The sequence below is a fragment of the Zerene cesonia genome, chromosome 8 (genome assembly GCF_012273895.1).
Source record: "Zerene cesonia ecotype Mississippi chromosome 8, Zerene_cesonia_1.1, whole genome shotgun sequence".
NCBI classification, from domain to species: Eukaryota; Metazoa; Arthropoda; class Insecta; order Lepidoptera; family Pieridae; genus Zerene; species Zerene cesonia.
Window position 1 is genome coordinate 4,106,975 of NC_052109.1, and position 21,598 is coordinate 4,128,572.

Below are 21,598 nucleotides of genomic sequence, written 5' to 3' on the forward strand. Positions count from 1 at the left end.
AGGCATTCGTGTGTGCGCGGCGAATATTCTGGAATTCAAACAAAAATGATATAATATTTCCGCGCGTTAGGTAATTTCGTCTTAGAAATTCAGCCTAATTTAGAGGTACCCTCAGACAGCACGTAGCGATAAAATACAATGAAGAAAGAATATAAAGTCAAATCAACTCCACCTGCAAACAGCACATCTTGTGAATATTAAGGTGAGATCTGGCGTTCTATTGTAAAAGCTCTCTGAGAATCAACAGCTTGTAATATATTTTTTATTTCATTTCACTTTGAGTTTGCGTGATCACTTGAAAGGACGGCTGAAGTTACCTTTTTATGTAGGGTTTACTACTCATTTGTAAGAAAACATTTTTGCTGAAATAACAGTTCGCTGGGTTCAAAATCTACCTGTACAATTAAGTAAATGCAAATAAATAAAAAGTAAAATGCTTACCTAAATCTTCCGCATCTTCACTCCACTCGCCTGTCCCCAACACTAATACCGCAGATGTCAAAATCACTAAAAAGTACTTAAGTGCCATTTTATCATGCATATAACATACGTCGTATCACTATATTTACACTATTTACTAATTAAACTTTGGCGCATATATTACTTAACTTAATTATTGTCGATTCACATTCAACTCGTATGCCTAATTTACGTAAAAGGATATCGTTTTCAGTGGTAGGAAAATTTTTAAAACTAAAATTGAACGTCCATTCCGCGCTCGCTTTTTGGTTACTTTCATTATTCTATTGATGATAGCTTCGATTTTAGTCATTCAATATAGAGGTTAAAGTCACTGATTCAGCACTTTATTATTTCATTTGCACCACTATTAAGTGTCTTTTTATTTAATGTTGATTGTGTATTAGAATGTCTTTCAGAACTCGCGCCAAAATTAAATAAGCGTTCATACAAGTATCTTCATTGCCAGATAAAAATAATGAAGTCTTGTCAAATGTAATTAATGTTATGTGTTTATTTTATATGCTGGCAACACCGGCGCTATTTAGTGTAATGTGTAACACGCACGGCTTCGCTTGGGTCCCGGCTTAATATGCCGATGAATTATTCAAGACTCTTTTAGCAACGGTGTGCGCTCGACGACAAATGGACACCTGGAACAAAATACAGTACCTCATTCATGTGCGCATATTTTGACAGGTAGTATATAAAATTGATGGGAAGGCTACATTGATATTAGTTAGGGACGGAGGGAGATATTTGTACCCTATAGTTTAACGACCGCTCGTTGGATCGTAGTTTACGAGCTCGCAAACCAAGAGTTGTCAATAAATATGTACTTAAATTACTTGTTGCGTTAAGCTTAACGCCATAAACCAAGGCTTTAAGTTTCATATAATAAACATATATATGGCTTTATTAAGACTATAGTCGTATTGAAGTATCAATAAAAATATATGTACCAGTTTTTCATTGTAAATAACAAAAACGAAAATATGAAATTATATGCACTATCAGAAATAACATTTTATTTTTCAATCAAGAATTTGTATGCCAGTAACATTGTAATCATATTTATAACGTTCTGTATTGCGTGAAATGTTAAAAACGTAATATTATTAGCGACACTATTGAAACAAATGTTATTCTGCATTTGTTTAATATACCATCACAAAAATGGAATACGTCTCAAATACAAAAATTGCTTTTAAAGTAATTGGCCGTTCCCAGAAACCTGAGAGGCTAAAGAAACTATTATGAAGCCATAACAACCCCGGTACAATTCTGTCGCCAGTAAGCCATTTCTATTTATTTAAAGAGGGAATTTCTCTAAGAAAAATTTAACAAAAGCTTTCAAGAAGCAAATCCTTCATCAAAGCAGCTCAACGACCCGGAGCGAGTGCCGAAGCGCTAATGTAGTTTAGGAGACATCGTGTCCCTGTATAGCTTTTAAGAAACATGTTACGTGATGGTGTTGCAAAATATAGTCAAGAATTGCCGCGTAAAAGGAAAATGAACTTCGATATTGTGTTATGCGAGCTAGTACAATTACTGGCTTATACACATTGAACTGGTTGCTTTCTATTGAAATAGCGTAAAAATGAATTCTACACGTAACTGTTGGTTTTTTCACATTTTCTATTACCTGAATCTCAGTTATGACAGCCTAATGGATTTTTTAATTAATGGAAGTTGAAAGTTGATGTTCTCAGAGGCGACGTTATTAAAATAAAATGTCAAAAAAAAAATTGTTGACATTCATTATATTCCTTATTTTTTCTATGACTCTCCAGCCTATCATCTAACGATCCTCAGATTCACGATCCTCATTTTAAGTCCATTGGTTTGCTATTCCAGTAATTACAGCCCTTGTAAATGTGTATTAGTAATTATTAAGCGAAAAAAATAAACAAGATAGGTTTTCAACCTACAAACTGAAACATTTTCACATAATATACTTTGGTCAAAATAAGCTAAGAGGTTACAAATCAAATTTATATGTAAGAATTCCTCAATTTAAGAACTGCTATTAAATGGATTAAATTTGCGATAAAGAAAGATGATTGTCTCTATTAACATACAAATAAAATGTACACATAAACTGAGAGTAGATTTTGCAAATATAAATTAAAATAATGCTAACCATTTCTTGCACGCAACGTTCTCACGAATTTTGTATATTAATCTAGATAATTAAAATGTTGTCTGAATACCAAACTTTTCCAGTATATTATTGACGATATTAAAACAATCAATGTTGATATGATGCACTTATTGATTATTGTTCCTATCTTCATAGTCCAAAGTATTTTTTTTATAAATTTTTTATTTATTGAATGACATGTATACGAATGTTTAAAAATCTTAAAACCGAACTGGAATAATCGCATATTCTGTGGTATATAAAAGATCTTGCAAAGATACATAAAATCTAACTTTTTCAAATTTATTTATTTATGAAACTACAAATATCTAGACATGTTAATCGAAAATATCAAAAAGATAGAACAAATAGATTCACAAGAAAAATATTTCAAACAACAGCCACAACAAACAATAATAAAAATAACAATACAGAAATGTATATAAAGACAAGTAGTAATAATTTACTGAAGTAGGCAGTATATAGTATATATAATACTAATAATAAATGACTGCCGTATTATATTTGCATTCAAACTATGAAAACAAGAATGATGTAGTAATCAAACAACAACAGCAATTTAAAAGGCATTAGAATGGTTTTATAAAACTGATTTTATTGTCACGGTCTTTTGATGTCTTTGATTATAACTTGTTATGGTTTATATATGACTTACTGTCATATATTTTAGGGACATTTTTATTTGAGTTCTAAATTAACTTTTAAATATATTTCAAGAAAATAGAGCATGGAGGTTACACTATTCATACGCAATAGTTCATAAATTTCATCAATAAGTAGTTGTCTGTTCTTTCGTAGCACGCGCTACGAATGTACGTAGCACACTTCTTATACAATAATTAAAGAACGGTGTGAAAGTCATTATATTACATAATTACTAGAAAGTATTTAATAGATTATTAAGTATATTAGAAGTAAAACATTAGTAAACAAAAAGTAAAGTACAACAATTTTTAAATACTAACTTCGCTATAAAATCCTAAATAAAATCCTAAAATAAACAGCGGCACAAACCATATGTAAATAAAAATTAAAAAAAAAAAGTATTTAAATTGTCTGTTTATTTGTGAGTACAAACCTAAGTTGCGCTATCAGTCCAGTAAACAAACATGTGTACGGTACAGTCGGTACACAATCACGTGTCAATGAGGCACAAAGTTCGTACTGCTAAGGGCACACGCGTTCAGCAAAGCGCGTGGCGCGCGGTGGACTGGCTATGCCGAACGAGTCAATGTGTATCGCCACCTCGCTACCTACGGGGTGCGCAAACCGAACTCGCCTCCAGGTAAGCTTTCTCACTGCCAGCTACATATTAATTGCTGCGAACCGAATTAGCGCATTGACCGTACCGTGGTTCTCGTTAAACCTTGTCAAAATGCTTTCCAGAATAAATCGTTATTTCGAGAATTGTTCTAATAGTTGTTTTGACTTTCGCTTCACCTCGACACGCGTATAATTAATGATATAGAAGCAATTTTTCGATATTAATTATTAATTAACAGACTTCGTGAACGTAAGATTTCTGTAATTAGTGTCGCATTAGTGTTTTATTATTATAAGTAAAATGAGCCATATAGGAAGATAACAATTGAATATGCTCATCAGGGAGAATATTGTATAAATATTTGGGTTATGTTGTAGTTATAAAACTTTATTTATAATTAGAGTGCGAATTAATCACATTATTTTCTAAACCATACTTTATTTTACTTAGTAAACTAATTTGATTAGTAATCTTTAGAAATATCTGGATGGTATTATTGCTGAAACTGAAATTTTCAACTTTAACTATAATCTAGGCAACTCCTCGTATTTTAATAGCAGTCTAGCTTTGAAGCTTTCGCTAAATCTCCCAAGGTCATTTAGCGAAAGCTTCAAAGAGTTGCTTATAATGGATTGAAGTTTCATATCGATCCGTCCCTTAAGATTTTTTTACAATCCGAATTAAATAATGTCTATAAATATTTTCTGTGAATGTTGAGAACATGCCCGTAAAACATAATTACTCATCCGTGATGTAAAAGAAATCGAACACTGTACAGTTAGAGTGAATAAGTTTATTGCTCAAAAAAAGTAGAAATACATTTTAATTCAATAAAGATATTAGCTCCCTAACTAGTTTTAATTATAACTCAAGTGTCATTTTCTCTACAATTATTTTATTTACAAAAACTTTTTTTTATGTACATAACCTTAAATGATAAATATTTTTCATGTAGTGTATGTAATATTTTTTTTTATGACACTGCCTTATGGAAAGCGATCACCAACGCCCATCAAAACAGCCATGCCCGCTTTTAAGGGGAAAGAAAAAATAACGGATTGATGTCGGATAAGGAGGAATGGACTAGACAGAGTGAGCAAAAGGAAACAGAAAGGAAATGCTACTATTTCACGCTGGTCTTCTCCCGGTGCGAACTGACCCAACACGTGACGAGGCCTGCTTAAGTCCCACTTTAACATCTTGCACAATAAATTCAATAAACGCCCCACATTCTTAAACAAAGTCGATATATATTAGTGATGTCTAAGCTTATCGATGGCTCGAAACGTTTATGAGAAATTCGTGCCGAAGTTAATCTTCTCACTTCCGTTATCGATAAACGTGGTTACGGAATTCGTTCTGTGGAAAATTGGCCAAATGTCGCTGTGTATTTACTGCGTGCGACCATATAAACTAGCACTTCTGTCATTTATATAATGGTTTAAATGTTTGCGAGTAATGTGTTATACACACGCTCTTTAAGAAGCTGTGGCGTATTTGGTATATTTTCTACAGTCTTATGGTTTCAGAAATACAATTATTTAAGGTATATAAAAGGACTATAAGACTAATATAATACATAATTATTGAAAAACGACGACAGTATTAAGTGAAAGAAACTATAATTGTTAATAAGGATCGCTACATAAATTTAATAAGTATTCCTGTTCATTTCATGAAAAATTGGTGATAAATTCAACGTGGAAAGATTTTTCTACAAAAAAAGTCAATATTCATATATAAAAAGTAACAATATATTTCTATTAAACACAAAACGAATCACGACAATCGCTTGAAACCCCACGGAATTATCAAGTAGAGAAAACCCAAATAAAATACAATCGAATTGACAACCTGTGTTGTTTTTTATAGCCTCGGTTAAGTAAACCATAAACTTTAAAGTGTACACGAATATTATTTAATAGTCCAACAAAGTTTTAAGGTATGATATTATATGAATTGAAAACTTTGGATAACCTACGTAATGTGAACACAATGTTTGAATAAAATCATGTATTTCTATAATTTAACTAATTTACTTACTACTACAGTTGTATGTGATAGTCGAGCGCGCTTCGGCACAAATTGAGCCAGCTCGCACCGGGGAAGTACCACACCCCAATATAATGAAATAGCATACTGCTGTGTTTTGTTCGGTGATTGGGCGAGCCGGAGACCCATATCCTCATTCTTACCCTTCCCAGTCCTTTCCTCTATTCCTCTCGTCAATTATTTATTTATACCTTTCTAATTTGAAGTCGGCAATCCATTTATATAGGCGTAAAGTCTTCAACTGACCTTACGCCTCTCCAAATGTTCATGGGAGGTGGTAGCGCTTACCATCAGGTGACCCCCAGCTCCATTACCGACTATAACATAAAAAAGCTAATTTACTTCTTTAAGGGCATATGATATAATTAAGTTGAATTTTATAATATAACCAATACTTTGCAATACAAGATATAATAAGTACAATAAGTTTAGCATGTGGTTTCTGTAGCTTTTGTGACATCGTAGCTGAAGAAAATATAAACTGATTATAGAAAAAAAACATGTTGAGAAATTCAGGTATTACTTGGAACTAGGGCTCGCTTAATTTCACCAATTTTAAAATTATGGGAAATTTTTATGTTCTTGAAAAAGTTTTTTAATTTAAAAATCACTAAAACTGAGCAAAATAAATTCATCTGACTTTCTATACTATACAATTATTTTCATGGAAAGGTATTTATTAAGATTTAAAAGGTTCTCGGAACAGAACAAAAATATTAAATTATATACTATTCAGAGAAACGGTTAATTTTGTTTGATGTTTTGAACGTATAATACATATAGGGTATAATATGGCTGTTTTTTATGTCATAGAAGAAATGTATGTATGGCCGGTGCTGGTTTCTCGCCATCAGGCGACCCACCAGCTCCTTTGACACCTATCACATAGTAAATATTTAATGACTAGCTGCGCCCCGCGGTTTCACCCGCGTAAGTTCGTATCCCGTAGGAATATCGGGATAAAAAGTTGTCCAGCTATGTACGTACCAATTTTTTGCAATTAGTTCAGTAGCTTTTGCGTGAAAGATCAACAACATCCTTACAAACTTATGTTTTTTATTATATTAATAGGATAATCTAAAGCGATCTCTTTCGCACACATTACACGGAAGGTTGAGATAAAAATACATAAATGAAAATCATAAAAGATCGTTGTTTTAAATATATCATAGATAGATTGTTTGTAAACAGTATCGAGAAGTCATCAGCTATGAATCTATACCGTATATATGTACTAGGCACAAATTAAACAAGACAGAAAAACATAAGAACGGCTCAACTATTCCGTCATGCGGAAAATGTTCATTTGGCTTACTTATATTACTGTAGAACGCCTGAACGATAATCACTGAGTTGTCTTTCTCAGCTTCATGTAGTATATGAGATAAGGGATTTAAGTTCTTATGACAAAAATGATATTTTAAAATTGCGAGTGTATTTTAATAATATATTTTTGGTGTCGTCGCGCTTTTTTTAATTTATGATATGAAAAATGGTATTATATAGAATTATAAATTACACTAAAAATATTAAAATGATAATATTTCGGTTCTTAAAATAGGTAGGTGTTTATTAAAAACAAAAATCTGCAGAATATTTTGAAGTTGTTTTTACTATATATCTAGTAAAATATTGTTAAAATGAACAAAATAAAATAAATGCGTACAATATTTTCCATGAAGTATTGCGTAGTTGCGTAAAAATAAAGCTTAATCCACACACACTAAACCAGGCCATTTCTGAACATTAAATATTTTAAAAGATTTGTTTTTTAGATTTGTTGTAGATTTATTGATGTTTATAGACTCAGTAACAAAACAAACAAAAGTAACTACTTTATATTTCTACTTGTCTCTGTGTCTGATCGGATATATGCTCCTTTGATCGTTTTGTCTGTTTGTATGTGCATCAATCACGCTAAATCCCGGGGCATATTTTGACAAAATGTAACATTGTATGTACATATACATACATACATACATACGAATATTACCCTACGTTTAGAAATTAAAAACTTTTCAACGGATTTTAAACGCGATTTATTCATTATATTATTAACCCAACGTTTCGAACTCGTTCGTTCTTTCTCCTCACTGTAAAGTGTTTAAAAGTTTAAAAGTTTTTATTTTCTAAATGTATAATACTCGTGTAAAATCAAACACAAGAAAATACTATTACCATACGTTCTATTAAAAAAAAATGAAGTGTAACAATCCATACATGTAACTGATAAAAAAAATCGCGAATATATAATTAAACGGTGGTTTTATTGGATACTTCTATAAAAATGAAATAGAAGTTTCCTAACTAATTTATATATTAACGAGATTTTAAGATATTCGAAACGCTTGACGAGATATACACATCTATAGTCGTAAAAAATGTCAGCCTCTTCTTCAAATTTCCACGACGTATAAAATGTTATCGTCCACAAGTGAGAAACCGAGATTTTAAAAATATCTAAAAAATAAATACCATACCTACGTACCTAATGTTTTATTGAAATCTTAAATAAGAAAGTCAAGTTAGTAACATCACGAACGGATAAACTGATTTTTGATATTTTGTTTCTTAAATTTTTCTCTGCTTGGATTAGGATAACATAATTTTGTAAATTTCAAAACGTTCATATAAATAGTCCGAGCGTAACATGGAGAGGAGGAGTCTAGTAGAATTTTAAAAATAAAATAAGAAGAAAAGGGAGAGGTTACTGCTTTCTTTCAAATTATCTTTTTCATACTGAGATATAATTCATTTTAGGAAAAAAATATCTCCTTGTCTACATAAGGCTTTGTGAGCCCTTCGAAATAAATCCTATATTGAAAAATAATGGAGTTGGCTGTATACATTTATTTCCTATAATTGAATTATTCCGTTATTATATGCGGTAACTCCAAATTGCTGATCTTCATTCCCATTTCATCTTATTTTGTGAGGAATTCTTTGCGATTTTACAAAGGACTTTTATTGTTAGGACAATTATGTTTTATGAAAACGTTTATATCTTTATTGCTGCCTTCGTTAAATATACTTACATATGCTGTTATGACACGTGTAAGTAACGATATTTTACAGATTAAATATGTGATTTTCTTTTTTCAAACGAAATAAGTAAGTAGTCAAAACAAAGAAGTGGTAAATTGATTATGTGTAATTCAGTATATATCCAAAGAATTCACCGATAAATTATTTCAAAATTAATTTAAAATGAACGTTTGTTTTATGCCGGAGTTTTTTAATTAATTAACTCGGACCTACGAAACTCCTTTCGAATCTTAATTATGTCATATTGTAACATTGATATTGTTATTGAGGAATTTACAAATACTCCTATTGAATTTTGAAAATAATGATTTTCTAATTATAAAGTCCCGTCACATTGTAATCCTAAATGGTGCTAAAATTTTGATGGAAACCTTACCACTTTTACTTTACTATTACGAATCACTGTCATAAATAAAATGTCAAAAGTCCTCCAACCCAATGTGTTATGTATGTTGCAAAAGAAATTTAAGGTGTTATGGGTATATTTCGATAACGGTAAGTATAAATGTTCCCAAGACATCTATATATATAAAAGTTGTCGCTTTGTTTTTTAAAGATCGTAATTTCTGGGAAATCGTGATCGTGAGATAAATAGATATCCTTTGTCACTCTCAGACACAAAAATCGTATTATAAATTCACTTCGTTGCGACGTGAAAGAAAAACACACAAACAAATGGTTGTAATATTATACCTTACTAATATTATAAACGTATGTTGTGTTATATTCGAGCCACAACGTCAAAAATAAAAAATAAAAAAATTATTTAAATATACAACTGAGTTTGTTGTTCCACGAAACTATTTTCATGTGAGATTTAATTGGCTAGTTTCCATACATACGTATGCTACAATTTTTATTTATTTATTTGAGTAACTGTAGAATATTTTAAACTGCATCGCCCACATTCGTACTTCTATTAAATTGCAAGTATTAACACCTTCAAACATAATTAAACGATAGGCTATAACTGAATCTATCTTAATCAATATTATGTAACTTCCTTAATAATGTAAGTAATCAAACAAAAAAAAATACATAGAAACATAAGATTCAAAACCGCAATTCCTTACTACGCTTGGCTTCTATAAACTCTTTAGTCATATTAGTTTTCTAGAATAGTAAAGGCGTTATCTGTTTTTCCTAGACAATTTTACGCGTCTATGCAAAGTAGAAATAAACTCTATGATTCAATACGGTCATAGAACTTTCAATATTTTTCGCATGCAAAGCTCGTTTAATCCGTGACGACTGGGCTTGGGCGCATTGTTCACAGTGATCAATGGCTCGCCCATCAAACTATGAAAAGGCAGTTTTGCAATACTAGCTAAATTCGGGAATACTATATTGTACATAAATTTAAAATTACTAAACTAGCATTTGAAAAATTAAGTATGACACTTGACAACATATATTTTTTTTATAAGGCCATGAAAGAAGAAGTCGTTTATTAATTTTGTTATTGTTAATACAGATATTTTTTATAGTAACGTAAATTTAAAGGAAAGATTGTGTAATGACGTTATTCATACGGTGGCCCAAAACTTTTGATATTCCATAGCAAAAGAATCATGTTATTTTTATTTCAGGTGCTCAATAATACTAAATAATTTATTTAACTGTTCTAACAAAAATATCTCCTACAAATAACAACGTTATATTGTAACATAATAATACCAAAGCGAGAATTCCTGAATTTGCTCAAATTGAAATAAATTTCTTATCAACATCATCTTACACAATAATATTAACAACTGTAGTATTAAGCCCTCGTGTTTCACTTATTATAAAGCATTACACGTTAATTCGTCTGCCGTCATATCCTTAATCCACGTAGGAGCTTAGATTTAAACAATTATTCAAAACATTTAACATACATTTCGCAGGAATAATTACGTTAACCCGGTAACCTAGTACGAAAGGTATTGGAGGTCGGGTCGGTTGGTATGAGATAAAGTTGCAACCGCGCCGTCGCCGTAATTTACTGTCTACCGACTTACACCGACTATTTCACTATCGTATATATACCTATATTATGTATTGTTATAAATGAAACGTTATGCCAAAACAGGAATAAAATTGGGCAACATCGGTCGCATTACATGTGGTCCACGTGTAAAATTGAAAATGTATGAAGCTTGATATTTTTAGCCGAGAGGTGAAGCTAATTTATTCACAAAATATTAAAATTAGTTTACTTCAATGACTGCAGTATAAACAAATGTATAAATATAAACAATACGTTGTACGCATAATACGCTTACCTGAGAACTTAGGAGAGATTTGCGTCGCAATATAGTAGAAAATATGGATATTTTTATTTAATATTTCTAAGCTAGTAATTAGCAGGGATAGCAAGAGACACATAGTTCAGACGATGTTTAGTCGCTTATGTATGTGGCATTTTTTAATACTCGAAGTGTCATTATATTCAGCATTGGAATGAATTGGAAATAAAGTTTAATTTGCAATTTCTTTATTACTTTTAACATTTCCATACATCTGTAATGATGATATTAAATCTCGGATATAATTTTAAATCACGTAAAATGAATGCAGTACTTTAAGCTCATACAGACTTTAATAAAGATAAAATACAGTTATCTCTAAAACAAGACAGCGGACCCACTATAGAAACGTTACATAAAGCTTGGTTTAAAAATATAACTTACTGTTTCTAGTTTCATATAATATTAAAAGAAACCGCACGTTAGTCTCACTAAAGTTAGTTATAGTGTAATTTTAAATAGTAATATGTATTGCGTACAGATTTAATAGTCCAGAATCATATGTAACAATGTTTTTCCTATCTTTTTTAAATTCGACCATTAACCACAAAGGTTTAGGCGTTCCGGTGGAATGTCATAACTCGTTAACTTCAAAACAATCATCGCAAATGAAACAACAAATAGAATGCCTACATAAAAGTCTAAGTCAGTCTTACCAATAAGCAGAGCATGCATCTTCGAAAAAGGAATATGTTTATAATACAAACGTTCGAATTAGAAGGAATTTAGGGAGAGGGTAGGTTTAGAATTAAATAAGACCTAAGATGTATCATAGAATTAAATCTTCTGTAAAAGAACGGTGAAATATGTCTTTTACGATCTGGTCCATTAGATCTTCAGTGGGCAAACTTTAAAATCTTATATTCACGATGAAGACTCAGTTCTACTTCAAAACAATAATCGTCTAAGGATAGAGGGACGTTACTGTTTTGGATGTAAATAAATAAATTAATAAAAAGCCATTAAAGAAATGACAAAATGACCGTGTACATTGATATTTTTTAACTAATGTTTATGGATGTTTTTGTAGCGTTATTAATTAATATTATTTGCATCTTTTTTTTCCTTGATCTATTTTAAATATAATAAACTAGCTTTTCGCCCGCGGTTTCGCCCTTGTCGACAAAGGAAAAACTCTTTCCCGCATTATTCCCGTTCCCATGGGTATTTCCGGGAAAAGAACTATCCTATGTCCTTTCTCGGGTTATCTTTGTATGAAATATTCATCAAGGTTTTAGCGTAAAGAAGAGACAGATAGACATATAGTTTTGTATTTATAACATTATCAGGGATATCTTGCACAATGATTCAAAGTGAATGAAAGAGTAACAGAATATTTTAAAATAACGTCAGAAGAAAGATCAAATGTCATGTCATATATTAATCTTAAACAATTTTTTTTTATTAAACAACAATTATCAATGCCCTAATATTCAGCTACCCAGAAAGAACACTATTGTATGAAATTCAAACCTTAGTTAATTTATCGCAAAATACCCTTCTCAACGTTTAATTGACATCGGCTTTCCAGTTATTATTATTTAACTAGAATGATGCATTAACTTCAGAAGTGATTCTACCCTTCTATATCTTCTATAATGTAATTCATTATTAACCACTTTTAATATCTTGATTCCAAATATTTTCCAATATTGGTGAGATATAATAAAAAATAACTCAAAGGGATATATAACGATCATCTATATTTAATGGTGACGGTCGAAGACGGGGCGAACCGCTAGTAACAAGTGCATAGCCTGGATATATATGTCGGAGTATATACATATGGCGGATATTAACGAACGCAAGCGCCTCACGAGTTGCGCTTGGATATGGCCGTTGGAGCGTGCGGGCATTCAAAATAGTGGAACTCGTGCTGAGCGGACGCGTCTGTTCGAGTTCAGATATTTGTTTCGAGTATAATTTGTTATATGAAGTGAAGTCAAGTGATTTCCGTGAATTTAATGATTTTAAATATTATTGTGAGATTAAATAAGTGTGAAATTCCGTTTGTGTCTTTTGCTGCTCGAAGTTAACCAAGATACCCAATGTAGTAGACATAATCAGCCTACTGAGCCCTGTACAACAGCTGGAGCTGACATACATTTTAACACATATTAATTTATTTTTGTCTCATCAGCTGAGCTGTTTGATAATTCTGAAGAAATTAAAAACGAGCATGGTCACGGGGAGAGAGTAAAGTGTTCGAAACGTCGGGTTAATAATATAATGAATAAATCGCATTTAAAAACCGTTAAACAGTTTTTAATTTCTTCAGAATTATCAAACAGCTCATATATCAGCATATTCTAAATGTATAATACTCGCGTAAAATCAAACACAAGAAAATACTAATTCTGAAGAAATTAGGAATACTACTTCGACATCTTGAAACACTATAAACAAACAAATTAATATAAGAAGAGCGGCTCTCTTACTATTATCATAATAACTTAACGTCTGAGTGATTTGATAAAAATTCAATGTATCAATTTAGTTATCTTCAAACTCGTCACTTAGTCGTCTAAGATAATAATTTAATTGTTGATTTAATTATTTGATTGGATTGTTTGGATTGCAATTTGTTTTATCATTCCATTGAAAGTTTAGATTTTATATTACGATTGCTGGTGGCTTACGGCTGTAGTGAATTCAAATTTTTATACAATATACAATAAAACGTAGTATTTTTGTAAGTTCAATCATCAGAAGCGCTTCAACCATAGTAACAAACGATTCTCTCCGATTCTCCGAAAGTATCGGTTTTTATTTTACTCGAAAAAGTGAAGCAAAACTGATATTTTTATATTATTTGACGCATACAATTTTTCATGGAAAATTTAAATTCTCGCGTAACTTTTTATTATATTGTTTTTTAAATGTGTAGTTTCTTTGTATTTTTGACGTAAAAACCAATATTTAATGCATGAGCCGATTTATTAATACAATGATGCTAATCGTAAACAAAATGCTTCATATTTATAATAAAAGTATATTTCATAATGTTTGAATGATCAATTTTATAATTAATGTTGGTCTCATATAATACTAGACGTTCGTCCCGGCTCCGCTCGGATATCAAGGTTCCAGTTTTATCCCAAGGGAGCATTTAATCAGGATAAAAAGTATCCTATCATCCGATTCAGCTCATACCCTGTGTGTATTCCAAATTTCATCAAAATCCGTTCAGTAGTTTCAGCGTGATTGGCGGACAAATATCCCAACAAACAAACTTTTACATCCTACTAATCCTATCCTTACTACTAATATTATTATGCGAAAGTTTGTAAGAATGTGTATGTATGTTTGTTGCTCTTTCATGCAAAGACTACTGAACCGATTGCAATGAAATCTGGTACGTAGGCAGCTGGACAACTGGAATGGCATATAGGCAACTTTTTATTCCGACTTTCCTCCGGAATACGGAATTACGCGGGTGATTCTACTTTCATATTTTTTAAACTGATAAAAGCCGTTGTTTATCCAAGTGGTTGTAATACTCGTGATTGAATATTCTCCTCTTTAAATTAAATTACAATGCAATTCACTAATAAGATAGGTAGACATTAACATAACAATAAGTACAATACAATAACTTGGTAAAAAAAAGTAAAAATTAAAATAAATTGTGAATATGCATTTCAAGTTTTGCACATATGTATTAAAAAATATTTTGGGAAAAAAGTAGGCAGAGGGATATACATGTAGCCGGTTATCGAGAATGATATCGTATAACCTAGACAAGGCCGGCCCAGAAACAGTGTCTCTAGAGAAACATACGAGACCAATCCCAAACATCCCCGACACGGTTTAAATTTAAAACAAAATACACCCTCTAATCGCTACAAGTTAAAGTTTCAGATAATAATTCACGCCCTTGAAACCTTTGGAAGTTTATACGCGTTCGTGCAACTTTGTTTTATAAAGCCATTACTCATTCTTTTGTTAGCGATTGCGACGCAAATTTTTCACGATGAGACAAATTTTGTGAATAAATTAAGCAGTGTTGTAATCTTGTGTTATAAAAACAGCAGAAAAGAGTTTCATCTTTTGTTTAGGAAGTGAACCTGCCACTTGAATTAATTGTGTTGTGGTAACTTTTTAAATTCTTCTTGGCAGATGCTTTTTACATTATTAGGATTTACGATTATTATTTCGTATGAAAAATAATCGCATAGGATTTTACTATAATGTATTCTCTATTTTTTATTTATTTATATATTTATTATATAATAGTTTATTCATATACTATATCGTAATTTGCGTGTTATATATCTAATAGTCCCTCATAGGAGGCCTGTGTCACAGCAGTGGGAACATATATGGGCTGATGATGATGATGATATCTAATAGAATGTACATGTATGTGTATATATATTTATTCTTTTGACTGGCGCTTTAACAAGGGGTTACTGAAAATCAACGCTGCGCAGTTCGTGTAGCACATGCTTTTTAGCACCACATTGATTAGTTAAGAGCCCACGTTTTTTATTTGTTTGTTTTATAAAGAGATTGCTATAATAAACATTCTTTCTTTATTCTTCCTTTCTTTCTAAATAGAAGCGTTCTCGTTGATACAGATTAATCAATACCAGGTCATGTATGCCTGTCTGTACGTTTGACACATTCAGTTAACACGGCTGCCTATTGGCGATAAATCCTTATACGTGGACAGTATCATATGTAATAATAAGTTTAAAAGTGAATCGCAATATAGAAATCTACATATTCGTGTATATTAAATATGAGTCTCTGACGGTTTTTAAATCTTATGTTTTTAAAGGAATTTATGCTCTAAAAGTGTAATTTTAAGACAGAAAATTCAAGGTCAATACTTCAATAAAAGTAATAAGTTAATAAGACAGAGCTCTAGAGATCAATCAGATGTTTTGCTTCTGAAATAATTTGACTATCTATAGTTTAACGAACAAAAGATTTTTTTTTGAGATGAAGAGTTTACAGACTTTTGAACTTGAACACAAAATGTTATCCTCGTAGCCACTGTTTTATCTATTCAAAAATTTCCATACTACTTCAAATTGTATAATTTGAGTTATTATAATAGATAACTAAAGGGAAAGATTTAACAAGTTTAATTGTTTTAAAAATATTTTATTTAAGCCGCAACAAGGTTTTGTAAAGAAGTTATGTACTTCTCATCTTATAGGTAGATAATTAAGTTTATAATTTTCCTAAAATGTAGGTAACCATTCCTTACTTTTTTATTACTTGCGAGTATGTATAGATTTTCTTGTTAAGAAAGTTAAACCGTTCACTTATTTATACAAACCAATTGATTCAATCAATAATGATAAAAGAAAGTTAGAAGTCAGTTTTTCTTTTGTTCGGATTCTTGACAGTTCAAACAACTTTTCGGCGAAATAAAGGAATCAAATCTCGGAGATAATTTGAGGTAAATTTGTGTTTGATTTAAAATCGCTAAGTGGAAATGCGAAAACAACGAAAAGAGCAAAAACGGTCGTGACACTTTTTCACAATAAAATTCAGCATTTGGAAATCTAAAGAAGTCCGATAAAGCCTTGCGGAGGGTCTATGTTAATCTGCTTTCATTAGTCATGTCTTTTTTCAAGAGGTCGTTGTTGTAGGATAAATTTACGTAACGAAAAATAAAAACCAGAATCAAGCGTGACATATTGAGAAAAAGGACTATATTATGATTTTGAGTTCTTATAGAAGTTTACATATGTTTTATTTATACACCAATAATAAAACTTAACATCATCAAAAAAAATAATGAATGTACACTTTTTTATGTGATAACGGGCAACTGAGCTGATTGTTCGCCTGGTGGTAAGCTATCACCATCGCCCATAAACATTCGCAGAAGAAGTGCCTCTGCGAATGCGCTGTCCGCTTTTAAGGGGAATGGGATAAGGAACCCTCATAAAACGCCTGTGTCCCAGCAGTGAGAACATTGGGCTGATGATGAGGATAAGGAAAAGATTGATGACTGGAAAGAAGGAATGGACTGGGAAGAGCGCGGAAAAGAAAATGGCTGTCACCAGCTCCCTCATTCACCGTACGAAACACAGTAAAATGCTTCTATTTCACGCCGGTTTTCTGTAGGGTACTGCCCTGGTGCGAGCTGGCCTAATTCATGCCAAAACATGCTCGACTCCAATATCAAAAATCGCCTTTGTTTACATTGGCTTTATGATTTCATCGAATTCATTGTTATACGCTGATTGCTTTTTGTGTTTAAATATATTTTAATTGGTGACTGTTATTTAAATTAAACTATTTAAACACAAATCACGAGATTACCCGCGCTGCTACCAGGAGCGTGCGGAAGTTTCTCGAATATTACAACTTTGTTTTAAAGTCATTATTCATTCTTTTGTTGCTGACGTAGCTCTGCAGAATTTTATGAGGCAAAAAGAAAATGTTCCGACAAATTAAAACGCTTTGTAACGTGAGGTCCCCGCGTCGTTGATAAAGAGTTTAAATTTAATATCTTAAGAATTTACTTTAAACATGGCGCTCTAATTACCCGTTGAAACGCCTTGTTTAAATTTTCTTCCGTCTCTGCAAATTAAAATAAACTGACCTTTATTATTCATCGTTAAACTAATGACAATTATGTTTTCGTAAGCATTATCGAAAGCTTAATATCTTAAGTGCCTTAAAAATTAAAAGCAATGAAGTTTATACAGTAGGTACTTAACGTGTAAATATGTTAAATTCAATTAGTGTCGAATAATCTGGTAACCTTTATAAAATAAAATAAATAAAAACACAATTAAAATAAAGCTGAATTTACTTACAATTTCTAATAGTTTCATTTTATATAATCCATATATTTAATTACATTAAATTGCAGTAGCTACAGATATCCTCAATGAATAATTATTCAATGTATCCAAAATTGTAATATTATTTAACTTATTTTACGTAACCGTAATGCCGCGTTTATGATGAATTTTAAAATATTTATATTTATTGAAAATCAAATTTGAAGCTGAAAAGCAACTATATTGCAAAGTTTAAACAAAAACAGGCTCTATGAGAGGTGTTTCGAATCCCAGCAAATATCAAGGTATGTAGGATTGGACAATACCAGTGCTCAAAGCGACTACCGGGTCATTTCAAAGATCACTGTGTGAGTGTAAAGTTCGGTTCACACTTTTCTACAATAATATCACTTAGAACACTTTGGCTGACAAATTTTTTAAGCATTGATATCAAGGGTCTCTGAATAATGTGTATTTTATATCATAGCCGACAACCAATCATGAGTACCGCTCTTGAACACTTGCAAACTGAGAAGAGAGTTGAGAACTGGAGAGAAAGAATGCACTGGAAAAGGTGAGGAAAAGGAAACGGGCCTCCGGTTCCCCCACTTGCCGTACGAAACTCAGAAGCATGCTACTATTTCACGCCGGTTTTCTGTGAGGGTGTGGTACTTCCCGCTGCGGGCTGGCCCAATTCGTGCCGAAGAATGCTCGACTCCCACATTAAAAAATATTTTTAATTAATATTATCTATAATAGAATATTATTAACTATTTTAATCGCACTGAGCTCAGTTTATTAGCACAACAGATTCCCATCGATATTTTGGTACCGAAATATATTTATTTACTTATATAACGGAATTAAAAACGGTTAAAGTATTTCTATATAAAACACAGTCGTTGTAAACTAATCCTTATAATGCTCGTTCTGAAATTAAAAGTGAACTTCATGAGATGCAAGAGAATAGATTTAAGCAAAAACAATGTCCCTTCTCGCTTGGCCCGCTGCATCTGATTTACCTTTTCAGTACAGAGTATACAGATCCTATGTAATTCACGACAATACTACATTTACTAAGCATCGGGCTGTTTACTTAAGGCTTAAATAAAACATTTGATACGTGAGCTGTAACTCGAAAATTATTATGGATGCCAATTTCGCATCGCTCATTGAAGTGCGGTTAGATTTTAGTGGTTATTTGAGTATTTGCCAAACGAATCAGATATTAGATGCATAATATTCGAATACAAATGTAGTAAAGAGAAATGAAGTTGGACATTAACTGGAATAAATTGTAGCCAAACTATAAAGTGTCAGAATTAACATTATATATACTTTTGAATATCGAAACTGCTAGATCAATTCTATTAATTATTTTGCTATTAAAATGCTATCACTATCTAATAATGCATCTAGGCAATTTTTTACCCTTTTCATCGAAGATAAAGCCAAGTATCTACTAAATCATTTATTAACGACAATATAATACTTGAAGTGAGACGTGTTTTTACGCAGAAAAAGTAATTTTACGCGGATTATTGTGCAAGCGTATCTTTATCGTAATGGTAACACGATTTAAACACTATACCATTATTTTATTATGTTTTCTTTTACAGTATAAATAAATATCATAAACCATTTAATCAAAGACCAGAACAATGCATATTGTACAAGAAAATGTACCATAGCCATTTAAAGTGTCACCATATTAAGTGTTTTTCTATCTAGTAATAACTTAATTCGGAAGACTTACATGACAAATGTACCGATGTAAATAATCAATTTAAGAGTTTGTACTACAAGCTGTATAGATTATTAAAACAGACACAAATCGTAGGTACCTTTCTTGCCGCATGTCAGGTGGAAAACAGCACAATAGTAGCGCAGTCAAGCGTCTTGGCTCTTGACGCCTAGATTAAGATAACACCTACGTACGAGCAGCGTCTATTCTAGGTATTTGAAAAGATGAGATACGTCTACTTTCCCATCCAAAGTGCATGAGCAAATTTTTCTTCAATACGAATTAACAAGCCTTTTAAAATAATTAATTTACCGTGTTTACATACGAATCTGACTAAAACGTATCATCTAAAAAGTAAGTATTCAATGTATTCTGAAGAATTTCAAGATTTTCATTTTGTATTTATTCGATTCTATTCAACATTTAAGCATGATAGAAGTTACGGAAGATTTTACACAATATTTTCTGTGTTATATTTCACATGCTCACCTGTTTTCCCATTTTTGGCTCTTCATCAAAATCTTTTCAGTAAAATTATGTTTCTACTGCGTTTGACAATAATAAAAACCCTACCTTTAGGACCTTTACAACAACAGTTAATAAGGACACAAATCACGCGCCCCAGTGGTCACAAGGCATTTCAATTATATGCTTTGGCTAACATTTAGAATGAGGACAGCTCTGAAGAACATCTAGTCTGGACTCAAAGTTAAGGAAACGGTTCAAAGCTTTGTGATTCCGTTCACGTTTCAGAATGACCCTGATTAGAGTATGGAGGTAGTTGTGGCAATATTTTATTATGTATTTCTAAATATTCTCGATACATAATTAACTTTTTATTTAAAATCATTTAAAATGCGTATTTTTAGACCCAAGAAGAAAATTTAATAAGTAATTGAGAAAGGTGAACAGATGACATATCTAAATTAATAAAACAGAAACGGTTTACTTCTATATCATTTATAAGTAAAGAACTAAAAAAGACTGATGATTTTTTGTTCACGGTACGAACTTTGCCAGGTTGGCAAGATATTTGTTAAAAGGATTGATTAAGCCTTCTTATCAATATATCTTAGTTCTCAGGGTAAATCACGACCGTACAACCAATAACGAAAAATCTCCTTAAATTTGTTACCTTGGCCAATTTGTTAAAATTTTCAGCTTACATTAAAGACGGGTTATACTGTGGAAGTAGGGAAGCCACTTAGCACTACCATAAAAGTTAAATGCTTCATAAATCATGACACAAGACAGCGGCACGCCGCTTTAATGAACTGCCTTCTTATTAATAATAACTTGTTGAGTCGCTTCTTAGAGATGAGCTCGATCTAATTTATTATTAAATTTGATGAAATTACTTTGATATCGTCACAAATACAATGAATAAGCCTCTAACAAGCTCCGTAAAACTCTTCTTCCTTTTTTATGGGTTACTAGCTGCGCTCCGCGGTTTCACCCGCGTAAGTCCGTATCCCGTAGAAATATCGGGATAAAAAGTTGCCTGTATGTTATTCCAGTTGTCCAGCTATCTACGTACCAAATTTAATTGCAATCTGTTCAGTAGTTTTTGCGTGAAAGAGCAACAAACACACACACATCCTTACAAACTTCCGCATTTATAATATTAAGTAGGATAGGATGTTAAAATAATTTTTTTTTATAAGATAATCATCTAATTAATTGTACTTTCAAACTTTGCATTTTGTTACATATCATATACTTTTGTACTCTAAATTATATGGTTTTTGAAATCAAATGATTGTTGGTAAACCAATAAAATAAAACAATCAACACGATTACGTAAAATAAAAATGTTAACCTAAATTAACA

At 31.5% G+C, this 21,598-nt stretch overlaps 1 protein-coding gene across 1 annotated transcript in view; it reads right to left on the bottom strand.

Moving 5' to 3' along the window:
- The window catches only part of LOC119828542 (neural cell adhesion molecule 1-like), an 89,054-nt gene extending 85,235 nt beyond the window's left edge, over positions 1–3,819 (bottom strand). Inside the window, exons 1-2 of the mRNA XM_038350726.1 lie at positions 3,702–3,819; positions 442–1,112 (exon numbers count right to left, since the gene is read on the bottom strand). Coding sequence (XP_038206654.1) covers positions 442–541 — 100 coding nt within the window. The 5' untranslated portion in view covers positions 542–1,112; positions 3,702–3,819. The remainder of the gene's footprint in view (positions 1–441; positions 1,113–3,701) is intronic.
- Between the last annotated feature and the right edge of the window lie 17,779 nt (positions 3,820–21,598).